Source organism: Hylobates moloch, unplaced genomic scaffold, assembly GCF_009828535.3.
Source record: "Hylobates moloch isolate HMO894 unplaced genomic scaffold, HMol_V3 SCAFFOLD_10, whole genome shotgun sequence".
NCBI classification, from domain to species: Eukaryota; Metazoa; Chordata; class Mammalia; order Primates; family Hylobatidae; genus Hylobates; species Hylobates moloch.
In genome coordinates, this window is record NW_026652285.1 from 26425354 (window position 1) to 26443103 (window position 17750).

At 49.4% G+C, this 17750-nt stretch overlaps 1 protein-coding gene and 1 pseudogene across 2 annotated transcripts; one reads left to right on the forward strand and one right to left on the reverse strand.

Moving 5' to 3' along the window:
• Window positions 1-5146: 5146 nt before the first annotated feature.
• Window positions 5147-7639, reverse strand: LOC131384478 (non-histone chromosomal protein HMG-17-like; annotated as a pseudogene).
• Window positions 7640-14807: 7168 nt separating this feature from the next.
• RAMP2 (receptor activity modifying protein 2) lies at window positions 14808-16655 on the forward strand. Of its 2 annotated transcripts, XM_032163715.2 has the most exons (5): window positions 14830-14879; window positions 14943-14969; window positions 15443-15508; window positions 15964-16072; window positions 16206-16655. In XM_032163715.2, the coding sequence occupies exons 1-5, from the start codon at window positions 14873-14875 to the stop codon at window positions 16459-16461; spliced, it is 465 nt and encodes a 154-aa protein (XP_032019606.1). In that variant the 5' UTR covers window positions 14830-14872; the 3' UTR covers window positions 16462-16655. The 2 variants fall into 2 exon arrangements, with proteins under 2 accessions (XP_032019605.1, XP_032019606.1); XM_032163714.2 differs by having other exon boundaries at window positions 14808-14969.
• Window positions 16656-17750: the final 1095 nt, after the last annotated feature.

Below are 17750 nucleotides of genomic sequence, written 5' to 3' on the forward strand. Positions count from 1 at the left end.
GTTACTCTGGCATAAAGGAGTTAAAAGACTTGCCTTACACAGATGAATAATTCTGTCAGGTCTTAAACTCAGATCGCTGGATTCCAACCAGATTTAGTGTTCTTTTCCTTATATAAAAACTTTGACTTTGCTGTTTTTCCCTTGCCCCTATCCATTTAACTACCAAATCAAGGAAAATATTCTTTTATACTTGCAATTTACACTGGCATTCCTTTCTATTCCTGCTGCCTTCTAGATAAGTGGTTCTCAAACTTGGCTCACACTTGGGGAGCTTGAGGAGCTTTTTTTTTTTGAGATGGAGTTTCACTCTTGTTGCCCAGGCTGGAGTGCAATGGCGCCATCTCAGCTTACCGCATGCAACCTCTGCCTCCCAGGTCAAAGCTATTCTCCTGCCTCAGCCTTCCCGAGTAGCTGGGATTACAGGTATGCACCATCACACCTGGCTATTTTGTATTTTCAGTAGAGACAAGGTTTCTCCATGTTGGTCAGGCTGGTCTTGAACTCCCGACCTCAGGTGGTCCGCCCACCTTGGCCTCCCAAAGTGCTGGGATTATAGGCGTGAGCCACCGCACCCAGCCAAGGAGTTTTTTTGTTGTTGTTTTTTTTTTTTTTTTGAGAAGGCGTCTCGCTCTTTCACCCAGGCTGGAGTACAGTGGCATGATCTCGGCTCACTGCCCCCCAGGCTCCGCCCCCCAGGGTTCACGCCATTCTCCTCCCTCAGCCTCCTGTGTAGCTGGGACCACAGGCGCCTGCCACCTCACCCGGCTAATTTTTTGTATTTTTAGTAGAGACGGGGTTTCACCGTGTTAGCCAGGATGGTCTCGATCTCCTGACCTCGTGATCCGCCCGCCTCGGCCTCCCAAAGTGCTGGGATTACAGGCGTGAGCCACCGTGCCTGGCCCAAGGAGTTTTAATAACTACTGATGCCCACCTCCCACACCCAAAAGTCTGATTAATTGATCTAGGGTATGGCCTGAGCTTCAAGAGTTTTTAAAGCATCCAGGTGATTACAATGTATAGTGAAGTTTGAGAGCCACTGCACAACATTAATAATTGTTGGGAGAAAGACTGTAGCTTTAGCTAAGGAGAGCTGTCCAGAAGATCTGAATGTCAGGAGAGAGAGTAGTGAGAGATTTGGAAACCATCAACATATTGTTGGTAACTGAAGCCACAGAAGTGGACAACACTGCCTTAGGAGAGGATGCCAAATAACAAGAGAGTAGATACAAAGACATTTTGACATAACAAAATATGGTTACAGAAATATTTTCAGGTGGAAAGGAAGTTGAAGGGATTTATGCCAAAGCTGTAGATCAGAATCTGATCTACAGCCTAACCTAAGTTCCCTCTCTTCGTTTTTTTGTTTTGTTTTGTTTTGTTTTGTTTTGTTTTTTTTGAGGCGGAGTCTTGCTCTGTCACCCAGGCTGGAGTGCAGTGGTGCGATCTCGGCTCACTGCAGGCTCCGCCCCCCGGGGTTCACGCCATTCTCCTGCCTCAGCCTCCCGAGTAGCCGGGACTACAGGCGCCCGCCACCGCACCCGGCTAATTTTTTGTATTTTTGGTAGAGACGGGATTTCAGCGTGCTAGCCAGGATGGTCTCGATCTCCTGACCTCGTGATCCACCTGCCTCGGCCTCCCAAAGTGCTGGGATTACAGGCGTGAGCCACTGCGCCCGGCCCCCTCTCTTCATTAAGCCTTCTAGCCCTCCTGGATTTCCCAGCCCTTCAACTTCAGTATCACTTTACACTCACTACTACACTGTATATCTCTTTCACCTCCACCATGATAGGACTACACACAGGGAGGGCTTAGTAACCCTCATTCACTGAAAGATTACAAAAATAACTTTTGGCCAGGCTCAGTGGCTCACACCTGTAATCCCAGCACTTTGGGAGAATGAGGCAGGCAGATTGCTTGAGTTCAGGAATTCGAGACCAGCCTGGGCAACACGGTGAAACCCCATCTCTATAAAAAACACAAAAAAATTAGCCAGGCATGGTGGTGTGGGCCTGTAGTCCCAACTACTCAGGAGGCTGAGGTGGGAAAATCGCCTGAGCCTGGGAAGTCAATACTGCAGTGAACCGTGATTGCACCACTGCACTCCAGCTTGGGCAACAGAATGAGAACCTGTCTCAATAATAATAACAATAATAATAAAAACAACTTTCCACACCACCAATAAGTGTGAGATTCTTGGAGGAAAATTTGTTTGCCAGTTGGTTCCTCCTTATTGTGATGGGAGAGCTTTTCCTGAGACCAGACCCTTTCTTAGCTGACATTTCCTGAGACATTATCAGCCAAACTTTAGCTAGCTCTTCTTCTACAATTCTTTTTCTTTTGCAACCCTTCAGGTCTTTGTCCTGTAAATTCGTAGAAAAACTGCTGGCAAGTGGTCAGCAACTGGACCTTTGAAAAACAGTACAATCACCCCTGCCCCACTCCTCCCGGCTCCACCCCCAGGCAGTTAATGGGAGAAGGGAATAACTGTGTCACTCCTGGCTTCCAGTTGCTCATCTTGCTTTAAATTGGAGGCCTCTGGGGCTGAAAGAAACTGGACAAAGTGTGCTGAGTAGCCTAATAGGGCTGGTTCTTTTTCTGAAAGTTCCCTATTGCAGAAAAATAAAATTATGTGTTTAATTTTTGAAACCTGATGCCTGATTTGCCTTGGCAGCTACTCTCCTGGGCTTGGCCCAGAGTCCAGCAACCCTAGTATACTGATTAATACCAGCTCAACTTGCTCCCTGGAGAAGAAGAGCATTATTTACTTGACCATTTTCTTAAATCCTTTTTAATTTGCTTATATTTTAGCATAATCTTCTTGGCTTTAACATGCTGTATCTTTGACCACTGGTCCCAGCGAAGCCTTAGGGAAGACCACTCTGCTCTGTACACTCACATCCCCATCACAAAGCAAGATTGTGTTCAAGCCCGTGATTAGAAATGACATGTCACGTGTTCTAGTCCTTCTGGGACGGGCGAGTTCTAAGTGTACTTTCGTCCTCTGCTGGTCCTCAGGCCACTGGTAGAAAGGGAAGGAGATGATGCTTCTCAGAATTCAAACAGAGCTCTCTGCACTAGTATTCCCGCCTTCCAACCTGAGCCCCCTTCGGATGGTGACCCCTTGGCCTGTTGCGCCCCTCCCTTGTAATGCCCACAGAGATATCAAATAGCAAATTTCAGAGGGGACACAGCAGACTGAGGAAAGGCTGGGCCACAGACAGTTCCTGACAGGGAAGTGTAAACACAGCTGTGGAGATGGGAGCAAACCATCCTCCCTCCCGCCAGTTCCCACCCAGAAGCAGGGAAAGGCCACCCTGCCATGAAGAAACAAACAAGAAAACAAAGCAAACCACAACCCAAAAGCTGCACAAAGGTCACCAGAAACTGGGGCTGCTGCCCAGGACTTGGTGGGGCCAGTTGAAGTGCCAGACCCTTCCCTGAACACTTAGAGGTGAAGGCAGCTCCAAAGCAGTTGAGGTCTGGACATTACAGAACCTGGAAACACGGCTCAATTTTTGAAGCCTCTCCACTCCTGGACACTTTGTCCTTTGATCCCAAAATCCTAGCTGTCTTACGTACTTAGCTCCTGACCCCTAGTTGCTTAGGGATCATAATAATGAATTCAATTCAGCAAGTAAGAACAGGCCCACAATAAACTCTTGTCCATGGCTGTTATAAGTTTGAACTCTGAGCCTCCAAACCAAAATATCAGAAAGGGCTTCCATAGTCATTGTTAATTACAAAATAAATAATTCCAGCAGGAAGGGACTTTCTCTTTTGGGCACTCATTTGGGTGGAAGTCATGCCTTGATTTGCACATACCCTCAAGGCTCCAACCCCACAGCTAGGATGGTGCTGCTGGTTCTTGCTCTCAGCACAGTTAATGCAGGGTCTTGATCCCTAAGGACACGCCTTTGGCACAACCCTGCCTGGGAAGTAGCTCTGATCGGGTGGACAGCTAATGAGTTGTGCTTCCTTTCTGGCCATTAGGGTCCTCAACTGTGAAAATGAAATGGCAGAACAAGAGAAAATGGTAACAGCTTTCAAATAACGAGTACTTACTATGTACCTGACACTGTCCTGAGAGCTTTATATCTGATTTCATATGAATCAGGAATATTCTTTTTTTTTTTTTTTTTTTTTGGATGAGACGGAGTCTCGCTCTGTCGTCCAGGCTGGAGTGCAGTGGCGCAGTCTCGGCTCACTGCAAGCTCCGCCTCCCGGGTTCACGCCATTCTCCTGCCTCAGCCTCTCCGAGTAGCTGGGACTACAGGCGCCCGCCACCACGCCCGGCTAATTTTTTTTGTATTTTTAGTAGAGACGGGGTTTCACCGTGTTAGCCAGGATGATCTCGATCTCCTGACCTCGTGATCTGCCCACCTCGGCCTCCCAAAGTGCTGGGATTACAGGTGTGAGCCACTGTGCCCGGCTGAATCAGGAATATTCTTATGCCCACTTTACAGCTGAGGAAACTAGGGTTTAGAGAGATTCTATAACCTGCCCCAGGTCATCCAGCTGGTAAGTAGTATGGCCGGGATTTGGGCTGAGTTATTCTGACCCATCCAATCAATACTCTGAACCACTCCACTATACCGCCTCCCTTCTCTGAGGTCTTCTAGCTCTGACATCATGATTCTGGATTTTCTCCATTGCTTTCTGCTCTCACCAGTGGTGCCAGAAAGAGAACGTGTTTGGGACTCTAGTCTGCAAGTCCAGAGGAAAACAGCTCCTGAAAGTTAAGGGGCTCCTTACTTCCTCTGTACTGGAGATGCCAATCAAAGCTGGACACTTGACAGACCCCCATATCAACAGGGAACATACAGCCTGTGTGGAAGACAAACAAATCCTAGCCAGACAGGAAAAGGGAGTTTCTCTTGGTTCTGTGACTTCCCCTTCTCTCTTCCCTATCAGCAGGGTCCCACACTGCTGATGCTATGGCCTTTTGAACCCTTCTGTGGCTAGGATGAAACACCAAGCTACAGAGACACTTTGGGAGCAAGAGAAGTGGCCACTGTATTCACAGTACACACATCTACAAATTATATCTATGATACTGCATGTAAAGGAGCAAAAATAAATCACATTTATTTATACATTTAACAAGTTGCTTTTAGCATTTATATTATCACTAGACATTGCACTGGGTAGGAATCCCATGTAATCCTGGCAAAATGCCTGGGAGTCAGGTATTATCCACATTTTACAGAGAAGAACACTGAGGCTCAGGGAAATTGACAACATTCTCCACGGCCCTAGGCTGGTAAGAAGGAGAGCTGGAATTCAAATCCAGACTAGGTCTGTCTGACTCCAAAATCTATATTTGTTTCAAAAAAAGGAGTGTTGTATAGTAAAAAGAGCAAAATTATGAAACTGTAAAGATCCCAGAATATCTTGGAAATATAATTGTCATAATTATATGTGTTACACATTATGATAGTAACTTCCATTTATTGCATGCTTAGCAGTGCTAGGCATTGGGCCAAATTCTTTACATAGTTCATCTGCACCGCTCAGTGAGATACACGCTAGTGATCCCATTTTGCAGATAAGATGACAAGCTCAGAGGAGTTAAGTAACTTGCACAAAGTCTTTTTTTTTTTTTTTTTTTTTAGATGAAGTCTCGCTGTGTCGCCCAAGCTGGAGTGTAGTGGTGCGATCTTGGCTCACTGCAACCTCCATCTCCCGGGTTCAAGCAATTCTCCTGCCTCAGCCTCCCAAGTAGCTGGGATTACAAGTGTGTGCCACTGCACTTGGCTAATTTTTTGTATTTTTAGTAGAGACAGGGTTTTACCACGTTGGCCAGGCTGGTCTTGAACCCCTCACCTCAGGTAATCCACCTGGCTCAGCCTCCCAAAGTGCTGGGATTACAGGTGTGAGCCACCACGCCCGGTCGCACAAAGTCTGATATAGCCAAGTAAGCGATGGAGCTGGGATGCAAACCCAGGTCTACTTGACTCCAAAGTGTGTGCTCTTAAGCACTAAGGCAGTAATAAGAATAATGTAGTATTAACTATGGGCCAAGTTGTGCTTTAAATGCTTTATACCTTGTAACTTACAGATATTATTATCACCCCCATTTTACAGATGAGGAAAATATTGCCTTTTGTAACATTACTTATGTTCACATTACAGACATCACACCCACGTGTTAAACACCCATGTGTTATTAGTGTCATGTTTGCTTAACGTATGTTGGATCCTTGCTTATGATCTAGAAAATAATGTATTTTTTTCATTGTCCATCTAATGTGTTAATGTGTCTTGCAGGAAAGAATGTGAAAAGGTACTGTCTATAGACAAAGTAAGCATAATCAGGAGAGGGACAGTACTGAGTGGGGAAAGACCTGTGTGCCCTGAGGGGCCCTGTCAGGTTGCCCTTCTAGCCACTCTTCCTCATTCTTTCCTATTCGATTCTCTCTAGCAAGTTGACTTATTTTTTTTTCAAGCTGTATCCAGCTTTATTAAAGACACTTTCCATAAACAATCATGGCATTTCAGGCAGGACATGGGCAGACAATCGTTAACAGTATACAACAACTTTCAAACTCCCTCCTTCAATGGACTACCAAAAATCAGAAAGCCATTATGAAACCCAATGAAGTCTTCATCTGATGCTCTGAACAGGGAAAGTTTAGAGTGAGGGTTGACATTTCACATTTAGCATGTTGTTTAACAACTTTTCACAGGCTGAACCTGACTTTCAGGAAGTGAAATGAAAAAGGCAGAATTTATCTGAAGATCCACAATCTAGAAATGGAACCACTACTCTTTTGACAGGTGCCATCTCAGCGGCATCACTGGAAAATCCAGATTGCCTGACACACTGGTAACCAATGACTAGAGGTCAGGTCCCAACAGATGTCTGGGCTTAAGGGAGTTAAGTCTATGCTGAAGGATGGAAAGGGAGAAGAGGACATAAAAACGAATTTGTTATTCCATACCACAAGGCTTTTGTGCCAAGGTGGCCATGTGTGTCAAAGTCAGGCAATCCCTCCTCCTGGGAGCCAAGAGGAAATCTTTCAAAAGTAGAAGGGAAATGTGTTTTCCCCACATAAATCCAGCTTTGGAGACATTCTATTAGTGACATACGCCCCTTCCCCAAAAAACAACAACGAAGTGTTCTGTGAGCTAACAACATAGCTTAAAAAAAAAAAAGTAAAACAAAATTCTGCATTTTTATAAAACTTGATAAAAAATAGTATTTCAAACTGTACAGTCACCAGAAGTACACAGTTATCAAAAATGCACACACTTCACTTGACATCTCCAGCACCTTCAGCTTTCTGTGCCTGGTCTGTTTTGGCATCTCCATTTTCTGCAGGGTTATTCCCCTCCTTGTCAGCATCACCTTTTCCCTTTTTCCCTTTGGGTATCTTCTCTCCCTTCTTTGCAGGGCCTTTTTAGGCTTGGGCTGTGGCTTTGGAGGAGCAGGTTTAGCAGACAACCTCGCGGATCTTCTCTGTGGTTCGTCCTTCACCTTGGCTTTGTCTCCTTTAGCATCCCTTTCAGCCTTTCTCTTGGGCATGGTGGTGGCAGTGATGGCGGCGGGACGTAGGCGCTGGACGCAGGATGCAGTGGCACACGGGCTTTGGTCGGTCCGGGGGTTGTTCTCACCTCTTCTTCACACTGCTTCAACTTCTTCTTTTTTTTTTTTTTTTTTTGTCTATCACCCAGGCTGGAGTGCAGTGGCACTATCTTGGCTCACTGCAACCTCCACCTCCCGGGTTCAAGCGATTCTCCTGCCTCAGCCTCCCAAGTAGCTGGGATTATAGGCATGTGCCACAACGCCCAGCTAATTTTTGTATTTTCAGTAGAGATGGGTCTCACCATGTTGGCCAGGCTGGTCTCCAACTCCTGACCTCAGGTGATCCACCTGCCTCGGCCTCCCAAAGTGTTGGGATTACAGCGTAAGCCACCGTGCCCGGCCTGTTTGTTTGTTTTCAATACAGGATTTTGCTTTGCTGCCCAGGCTGGAGAACAATGGCATGATCATGGCTCACTGCAGCCTCAACTTCTGGGCTCAAGCAATCCTCCCACCTCAGCCTCTCAAGTAGCTGGAACTACAGGCACACACCACCAGGCCCAGATAATTTTTTGTAGAGATGGAGTCTCCCTATATTGCCTAGGCTGGTCTCAAACTCCCGGGCTTAAGCAATCCTCCTCCCACCTCAGACTTCCAAACTGCTGAGATTACAGGAGTGAGCCACCATGCCTGGCCCTTAACCTTTGAGCCTCAGTTTCCTTGTCCGTAAAGTGAGTTGCTATGATACTTAATTTAATAGTTCAGTTTTAAATAAAACAATTTGTATGATGCATTGAGCATATCAGCATATTGCCTGTCATCTTCAAGGCTTGGTAAACAAATATGAGTACCCTGTGTTATGCAGTATCCAGGCTCCTGGCATGCCGGGATGGGGTAGAAGGGTTCCTGGGGAGGGTTTCATAGGACAGTCCTAATGAATGGAGAGAGAAAGCAATCCTGGCATCTGGCATTGGGTCCTACAGCAACCATGAGTCAGCCCCAGGTGCTAAGGGACTAGCTATGTTCTCAGCACCGCTGGGTGTGTGCTATGGGTCATTTGGCCACAGTCCTTGACAGTCACGCTGCCTGAGCATCATTCTTGTAAATCTGGCCTGAGTTCTTTTTAAAAAACAGTCTCCACCATGTGATGTCATGGTCCAGCCAGGGTTGGAGAAGGAAGGAGGAGGAGGGTGTGTGCACACAGTCTGGGGATCTTCCTATTTGTGGAGGAATCAATTTGGTCCTAGAAGAAACTCTCTATCCTTCTCTCCTCCTTTCCAGACCCAGTAAGAAATTGGTATTCTGATCTGCAGTGAGAGGAGGTGATAAATCATAATGGTTAAGACATGAACTTTAGCATCAGGCTATCCTGGGTTTAAATCCTGGCTCTGCAAATTACTAACTCTGGGACTGTAACCTTTCTCCTCCTGTTTCCCCATTTCACACATGGAGAAGATAATTCTGATGTTATAGTGGTGTGCCTTTCAGACATACATGCAAAGCTTTCAGCACGTGTCAGTAGGCATATTATGCAGCCCACAGTAAGTGTTCAATAAATGGTAGTGACTGTTAGGTCCCCAGCAGTTGATGAATAATATGACTTGATCATCTTCTCTGGAAGGACCCCATCTTCTCCAATGGCATTTTTTTTTTTTTCCTTCAGACAGAGTTTCACTCTTGTTGCCCAGGCTGGAGGGCAGTGGCACAATCTCAGCACACTGTAACCTCTGCCTTTCGGGTTCAAGTGATTTTCCTGCCTCGGCCTCCCAAGTAGCTGGATTACAGGCAGGCACCACCACGCCCAGCGAATTTTTGTATTTTTAGTAGAGATGGGGTTTCACCATGTTGTTCTGGCTGGTCTCGAACTCCTGACCTCAGGTGATCCACCCACTTCGGCCTCCCAAAGTGCTGGGATGACAGGCATGAGCCACCGCACAAGGCCCAGTGACCATTTTTCCCCCGAAAGGTAGTCAGGCCCCTCCCAGATGTGCCATCATTCTAGAGATGGGGAGGCTGGGGAGAGATGGAGTAGTTGTGTCTCCACTCCTTTGTCTTCCCTCCCTTAGCTGGCTCCCTGGCTATAGCTCCTCTAGTTCTCCCTGCTATCTCCCTGCCCTCTCAAGAAGTCTGTCTCCTCTCTCTAGTTAGGAAGGATCAGCCCCTGCCAGCCAGGACTTCTGGCTTCCCCGACCCTGCCTCTTTCTCACATCTTCTCTTGTGCTCTGCTCTTCATTTTGCAGACAGCTGGGGGAGAGACCAGCAGGTGTGAATGACTGTGCATCATAGAGACGCTTATTGCAGGATGCTCCACATATAATTTTAAGGTGTAGAAGGCCCTAGCACTTTTTACTTCCTCCTGGGTGGCTCTGCATTTGTGTGTGTGGTGGGGGTGGAGGTCGAAGATTAGAGATGCCACTCTTCCTAAGGGTCACGTCACCTCTTGCCCTGCTCCAGGCAGGATGACCCTTGGCCTGTAACAAGAAGGGAAGTGGCAGTAGGATGGTCGTAGGATCCCTGCTCATGAGGAATTAACCTACACTGGGGCCAGAAGTCTCAAGACAATGTCCAGCTGGACGAGAACCAGATCCCTCTCTTTCCAAGCCCTAGGTGGTGGGGGGCAGAGGAATAAGGAAATGTGTAAGAAACTTAAAAATTAGATTTATGGCCGGGCGCGGTAGCTCACACCTGTAATCCCAGCACTTTGGGTGGCCGAGGCAGGTGAATCACCTGAGGTCAGGAGTTCGAGACCAGTCTGACCAACATGGTGAAACATGTCCTACTAAAAATACAAAAATTAGCTGGGCGTGGTGGTGGGCGCCTGTAGTCTCAGCTACTCGGGAGGCTGAGGCAGGAGAATCCCTTGAACCCAGGAGACGGAGGTTGCAGTGAGCCGAGATAGCACCATTGCACTCCAGCTCGGGCAACAAGAGCGAAACTCCATCTCAAAAACAAACAAACAACAACAAAAAAACAAACAAACTAGATTTCCAGGCCAGGCACGGTGTAATTCCAGAATTTTGGGAGGCCAAGGTGGGAAGATCACTTAAGGTCAGGAGTTTGAGACAAGCCTGGTCAACATGGTGAAACCCCGTCTCTAGTAAAAATACAAAAATTAGCTGGGCCTTGTAGGGGGCATTTGTAATCCCAGCTACTTGGGAGGCTAGGGCAGGAGAATTGCTTGAACCTGGGAGGCGGAGGTTGCAGTGAGCTGAGATCACACCACTGCACTCCAGCCTGGGCAACAGAGCAAGACTCCGTCTCAAAAATAAATAAATAAAAAACAAACAAAGAAAACCCCCTAGATTTCACTGGACACAAGGAAAAAAAAAGACTAAAGGCAATACTATGTACAGTTAAAAAGAAAGAGGCATACATACATATGTAGTATCATGGAAAGACATCCAAGACATGTTACTAAGTGTTCCTTCCTTTCCTTCCTTTTTCCCCTTCCCCTTCCCCTTCCCTTCCTTTCTTTCTTCTTTTCCTATTTGGAGACAAGGTCTTACTCTGTAGCCCATGCTGCAGTGCAGTGGCATGATCATGGCTCACTGCAGCCTTAAAATTTTGGGCTCAAGGGATCCTCCTGTCTCAGCTTGCTGTGTAGCTGGGACTACAGGCATGTGCCAAGCCTGGCTAATTTATTTTTATTTTTTGTAGAGACAGGGTCTTGCCATGTTGCCCAGGCTGGTCTTGAACTCCTGACTTCAAGTGATCCTCCTGCCTTGGTCTCCCAAAATGTTGGGTTTAGAGGTGTGAGGCACTGTGCCTGGCTTCTTTATTATTATTGTTATTATTATTATTATTTTAGACAGAGTCTCGCTATATCACCCAGGTTAGTCTCCAATTCCTGGGCTCAAGTTCCTGCTTCAGGCTCCTGAGTAACTGGGACTACAGGCATGAGCTGCATACCCAGCAATAGTATCACATTTTTTAAAAGACACTGAGGTCAGGCACAGTGGCTCACACCTGTAATCCCAGCATTTTGGGAGGCCAAGGCAGGTGGATCCCTTGAGGTCAGGAGTTCAAGACAAGCCTGGCCAACCTGGTGAAACCCTGCCTCTACTAAAATACAAAAATTAGTTGGATGTGGTGGCGTGCACCTGTAATCTCAGCTGTTCAGGAGGCTGAGGCAGGAGAATCACCTGAACCTGGGAAGTGGAGGTTGCAGTGAGCCAAGATGGCACCACTGCACTCCAGCCTGGGCAACAACAGAGTGAGACTCCATCTCAAGAAAAAAAAAAGTCACTGAATAATAAGAGTATAAAATCCCATTTATGCTTTTCTTTAAAAAAATCCAAAATATGTGGGAAATGAGATAGGAGTGGGGATACAAAGTTTTCTGGGTTAAATATTTTGCAGCTAGTATATACTTATATATTACTTGCGATTTAAAAAGTGTATTTTTTAATAGCAAAAGCAGAAAGGGGCTTAGAAAGGGAAGGTGAGGGCCCTCAGGAGTGGAAAACAGGGGACTTCCCATGATGAAACCAGCTTCTGTTCCTAATACAGCCCTTCCTCTACCCATTGCTACAGATCATCAGATCGTGGGACTATCTCCTATGGCTACATGGAAAAGAAAGGTGAGGTCTCCTGTCCCTATTCATCTCCAAAGACACCCACAGTAAACCCTCAGCTACCCGGATGCTCTCAGAGGTCAATAAAAACATTCAAACATCCAACTGGCATGGAAAAGTGGAAGAGGAAAATCAAAACGAGAGAAAATTCCCAGATTCTCCAATTAGACAGTTTGGACACCCGAGCTCAGGAATGACTATGATAAGCTCTCCTTTGGAGGTCTCAACATCATGATGCAAACTTAACTCCAACCCTAGGCTAAAAATAAAACTTCCCGAGGGCCAGGTGCAGTGGCTCATGCCTGGAATCCCAACACTTTAGGAGACTGATGCAGGAAGACTGCTTGAAGCCAGGAGTTCGAGACCAGCCTCGGCAACAAAGCAAGACCTCATATCTACAAAAAATATGCCTGTTGTCCTAGCTACTTGGGAGACTGAAGCAGGAGGATCTCTTGAGCCTAGAAGCTCAAGACTGCAGCATGCCATGATTCTTCCACTGCACTCCAATGTGGGCAACAGAGTGAGCCCCTGTTCCTAAAAAGTAAAGTAAGATAAAAATAAAATAGGAACTTCCTACCAAGTTACCTATATTTTCTTTTTTGATTTTAAGGCCATTTTACATATGAAAATCTTGAGCTCCAGAGATGTGAAATAACCTGCCCAAGTTACCTGCAGTAAGACAGAGGCAGAACCTACCTTCAGAATCCTCATCAGTATTTTGTCTTTTATCCGTTATCATTATCCATTATCATTATGCCATATTGTCCTTTTTTTTTTTTTGAGATAGGGCACAATCACAGCTCTCTGCAGCCTCGACCTCTGGGGCTCAAGTGATCCTCCTGCCTCAGCCTCCCGAGTAGCTGGGACTACAGGTGCATACCACTATGCCAGGCTAATTTTTTTTTAATTTTTTTGTAGGTTTTTTTTTTTTTTTTTTTGTAGAGACAGGGTTTCACTATTGTTGCCCAGGCTCTATTTTAAATCTAACATTTGCTTTGGTCTCCTTTAATCTTGACCCCAACCCCAGTCCTAACCCATAGTGGGCTCATGTGCTTCTGGCCCCAACCCAGTGAAAATGGCTTGTTTTGCTTTCTGCACCTCCTTGCTCCTTCCTCCCATCTTATCACTCAGAAATCTCCCATGCTTCCTTCTTGAAAGGAGCAATCCTACGCAGGCAGGAAGGACAAGATTTGGTCCCAGCCTGAAATATCTCAGAGACTGCATGGCTGTTTTCTGCATCATTGTAGAAATGATCCTTACCAGGAGGACTTTGGAGTTCACGTCAAGCAGGCCATTGACTCTCTCCCACTGGATTCCTTGCAAAAGCAGCCTCTTGACCATAGAGGAGGACAACAGGTTATCCGTGCCCATGATCCAAGAGCTTGAGATCCGGAGATGAAGACTTCAGGAGAGATCAGGACAGATAATTTGTGGTGGGCAGGAATCAGTAAACTGGGACAACAGCAGCGGGCTGAGTCCAAGGGTCAGTGTCTGGGAGTAATTTAGGAAAGTTTGGTGCTGACAGCTGTGTCTGGGACTTGAACCTCATGGCCAAACCAGCTCCTGGGCTCCTCAGCTGCTTCAGACTAATGAACCTCTGGCCCAGGACACAAGAGGCAGCTGTGGTGTGGTCGAAGTCAGGGCCCCTGGAGGCCCAGGCTCAGCCTCGCTGCTTCCTTAACAGTGTGACCTTAGACAAGTCACTTAGGAAAAGAGGAAAGGAAACTAGCATTTAGCAAGTGCGGATGCCCTGCCATCATACAGTGAGGAGGGGAATGTCCCTATTTTACATGAGAAGTCCTGAAGGTAAACGTGTCATTCAAGGCTCTATAGCTGGGGAGTAGGAAGACAGAATTAGAACCCAGAGCTTCTGAATTCAAATCCCGGGCCGTTGGCCTTGAGCTTTAGCTTCTCTGTCTGTAAAATAGTGATACACTCACCTGGCACATGAAGTCGCACACTGAAGGTTCTAAAACCCCTCCCTTCTTTCTCCCAACCGTGGTCCTGAAGAGCGGTGGCACCTTCTTCCTGGGAACGTAGTCATCGTATTTTGCCCTCCCCACAACAGGTTTGTGCGGTCTAGGCCCCAGGAGGTGTCTGAAGGGAAGGTATTTGGACTTTGCTTTCCCCTCTACCCCACTCCCCAGACCTTCTCCCGACTCCGGAGGGCCGGCTCCCGCTTCTCCTCCCTAGTTTTGGCTGGCGGGCTGACATCAGCTGGTATTCCTAGGGACAGGATAAGGAACCCTGAGCTGCCTGGCTCAGCTCCAGGCGCCCCTTCCCCCACAACCCAGGACAGCCCCTTAGATGCAGCGGCGTCGAGAGGCCGCTGGAGCTCCCAGCCCCCTCCCTCTTCTCCAGGTCTGGGAGAGTAGCTTGCCGACCCCTCCAGACCCGAAAGAGAGAGGGGGCGACTCGAATCCGGGGAGCGATCCTGGGAGACCCTGGAAAGTCCTGGGCGCCACCCAGCCGAGCCCCCGAAATCGATCGCGGTTCCGGGGTTCCGGGAGCTGTCCAGCCTCGCGGGGTGAGCTACGAGAGGGTGGGCCAACGCCGGCGAGGCGGAGGGAGCAGCGGGCGCCAGGCGCGGGTGCGGCAGCGACTCCCCCTCCAGCCGCGGGCGCCGGGCGTCGCCCCCGCCCCCCACGTGGCCGCCGCCGTCCCAGCCCCTCCGAGGAAGCGGCGCGGCTTCCTGCAGCTTGGGCTGGGGATATAGGCGCCCCCACACCCGGGCCCGGCTCAGCGCCGCCGCCGCTCCTCGCCTCCTTGCTGCACGATGGCCTCGCTCCGGGTGGAGCGCGCCGGCGGCCCGCGTCTCCCTAGGACCCGAGCCCGGCGGCCGGCAGCGCTCCGCCTCCTCCTCCTGCTGGGCGGTGAGCGCGGCGCCCCGAGGCCCGGGCGGGAGGCGCGAGAGGCCCCAGAGGGGAGAGGCGAGAGGGGAGAGGGGCTGGATGGCCGAGGCCGGAACGGGCCCCGGGGTGCGGGTGCGGACCGACGGACCGAACAGCACTGGCCCTCGGACGGTCCCTGACCCCACCTCGGGGCGGGCGCAGCATGAGCTGCTTCCCACCCAGAGAAAGCTGGGGTGCTGGCCCCGGCTCCTCGGAGAGGGCTTGGGAGGACGGGAGCTGGCCAGGGAAGGGGGTTTTGGGCCCGGGTGTGAGTGACAAGGAGCTGGTGCCAGCCCCTCCCTCCCCGGCACTGAGGCGTCCGTGGGGGCTAGATTATTCCTCCTTTTCTTCCAAGGTAGCCTATTTTCGGATGGTCTCAGTCCCCCAACCCCCCTCGCAGGCTCCACTGCCGGGGTCCCCGCTATGCTACCCTCCTCTCCCGTTTCTTCCCACAGCTGTCCTGAAGCCCCACGAGGCCTTGGCTCAGCCTCTTCCCACCACAGGCACACCGGGATCAGAAGGTGGGTACCCGGGGTGTGGAAGGGTGGCCGAGGGCAAGGACGAGAGCGAGTTCAGTGGGGAGGGTTCCTTTCCCACGAGGCCTGCCCAACCCCAGCTGATGCCCCACTAAACTCCCCTCTGTTCTCTCTTGGGGTTCCTTGTGTTCTTTCTCCCTGTCCTCCCACAAAGCCCCTGCCCGGCTCTGAGCTGCCCACCTCACAAGTGGGCGAGAAGACCCCAGGAAAAAGTGTACGTGGAAGTTCTTATAAGGCTGGGATGGAAAGTGCTTAGCACATGGAAGTCATTATAGGATTCCTGAGCTGGGACTCTGTCCTCAGCCAGAATGTTTTGCTAGGGAAACTTTCTGAAGGGTTCCCACGTTTGAAGACAGGCGGTTCACCTTGCAAGCACCTGGGCAGGAGGGTTTGTAGGGAGGGGCAGGGGTGTGGTCATTGTGCAGCATCTGTACCTACAGGGGGGACGGTGGAGAACTATGAGACAGCTGTCCAATATTGCTGGAATCGTTATAAGGATCAAATGGATTCTATTGAAAAGGATTGGTGCGACTGGGCCATGATTAGCAGGTAGGGGCAGTGATGGAGGGTGGCTCAGGCCAGGGCGTGGACCTGTTCATTGCAGGTAGACCTTGAGTGAGAGTGGGGCACTCTTCTCCCTGGGTCCACCCCCTCCCTCACTCAAGTCCTCTTCTGCCCCTAGGCCTTATAGCACCCTGCGAGATTGCCTGGAGCACTTTGCAGAGTTGTTTGACCTGGGCTTCCCCAATCCCTTGGCAGAGAGGATCATCTTTGAGACTCACCAGATCCACTTTGCCAACTGCTCCCTGGTGCAGCCCACCTTCTCCGACCCCCCAGAGGATGTACTCCTGGCCATGATCATAGCCCCCATCTGCCTCATCCCCTTCCTCATCACTCTTGTAGTATGGAGGAGTAAAGACAGTGAGGCCCAGGCCTAGGGCCACGAGCTTCTCAACAACCGTCTTACTCCACTTCCCCACCCCCACCAGGCCTCCCTCCTGCCTTCCTACTCCCTTTTCTCACTCCCATCCCCACCACAGATCCCTGGATTGCTGGGAATGGAAGCCAGGTGGGGTCATGGCACAAGTTCTGTAATCTTCAAAATAAAACTTTTTTTTGGACAATGTCCTTCTCCCCATTTCAGTGGAACCTGTGTCCTTCCCTGACACTCCCACAGGCCCTCAGCTCTGGGTAGTAGAACTGGAAAAATCTGGATGGCCCATTGTTCTGTTCATTTCACCTGCCCCCCTGCTCTCTGCCTCCATGAAGGTCACACCCCTATATTCTTTCCTCCCAGGCGGGCCTTTCCTGCTCTTATCCAAACTCGGCTCCAGGAAACAAGCAGGAAGAGACTCCCTTCCGGTCTGGACAGCAGCTGGGGGCCTGCAACTGGGGAGGTGTGGGGGAAGGGGCAAGGGAGGAATCTCTGCTTATGACTCCTGCAAGAGGAGCAGGAGGCTGCCCAGGAGCCCTGACTATTCCCCTTCTTCATGCCTCAGTTTACTCGCAGGGCCTGGGAAGAGGAACCCTGACTGAGCAACAGGAATCTATTCCTCAGGACCTTACAATTGAGGGAGAAAGCAGTGGGGGCTTCCTTTACTAGGTTCCCCACCCCTCTCTTATGTCCCTTGCCCTCATCCTACGTTATCCTGGACTGGGTGTGGCCTACAGCCTAGCAACACACTGCCCCCTGGTGTCCACTAAAGCCAGCAACCAGAAGACGTATATGATCTGGAAAAGGCTCAAGGCTGAGGAGCACTGGACCCTGGGGTCAGAAAACTGCCATATCCACAGCAATCACTAGTTCCTTGTTTGTTTGTTTGTTGAAATAAGGTCTCATTCTGTCACCCAGGCTGGAGTGCAGTGGCAAAACATGGCTCACTGCAGCCTCGACCTCCTGGGCTCAAAGATCTTCCCACCTCAGACTTCCAAGTAGCTGGGACCACAGGTGTGTGCCACCATGCCTGGCTACTTTTTTTTTTTTTTTTTTTTGAGACGGAGTCTCTCTCTGTCACCCAGGCTGGAGGGCAGTGGCGCGATCTCAGCTAACTGCAAGCTCTGCCTCCTGGGTTCACGCCATTCTCCTGCCTCAGCCTCCCAAGTAGCTGGGACTACAGGTGATCGCCACCACGCCCGGCTAATTTTTTGTATTTTTAGTAGAGATGGGGTTTCACCGTGTTATCCAGGATGGTCTCGATCTCCTGACCTCATGATCCGCCCACCTCAG

Bases quoted from the DNA above. Each gene is read 5' to 3' on its own strand.
- RAMP2 (XM_032163714.2), top strand. From the start codon at position 14,873: ATGGCCTCGCTCCGGGTGGAGCGCGCCGGCGGCCCGCGTCTCCCTAGG. The intron at 14,970-15,442 runs GTGAGCGCGGCG...TTCTTCCCACAG, and splicing joins CCTCCTCCTCCTGCTGGGCG to CTGTCCTGAAGCCCCACGAG. The intron at 16,073-16,205 runs GTAGGGGCAGTG...TTCTGCCCCTAG, and splicing joins GACTGGGCCATGATTAGCAG to GCCTTATAGCACCCTGCGAG.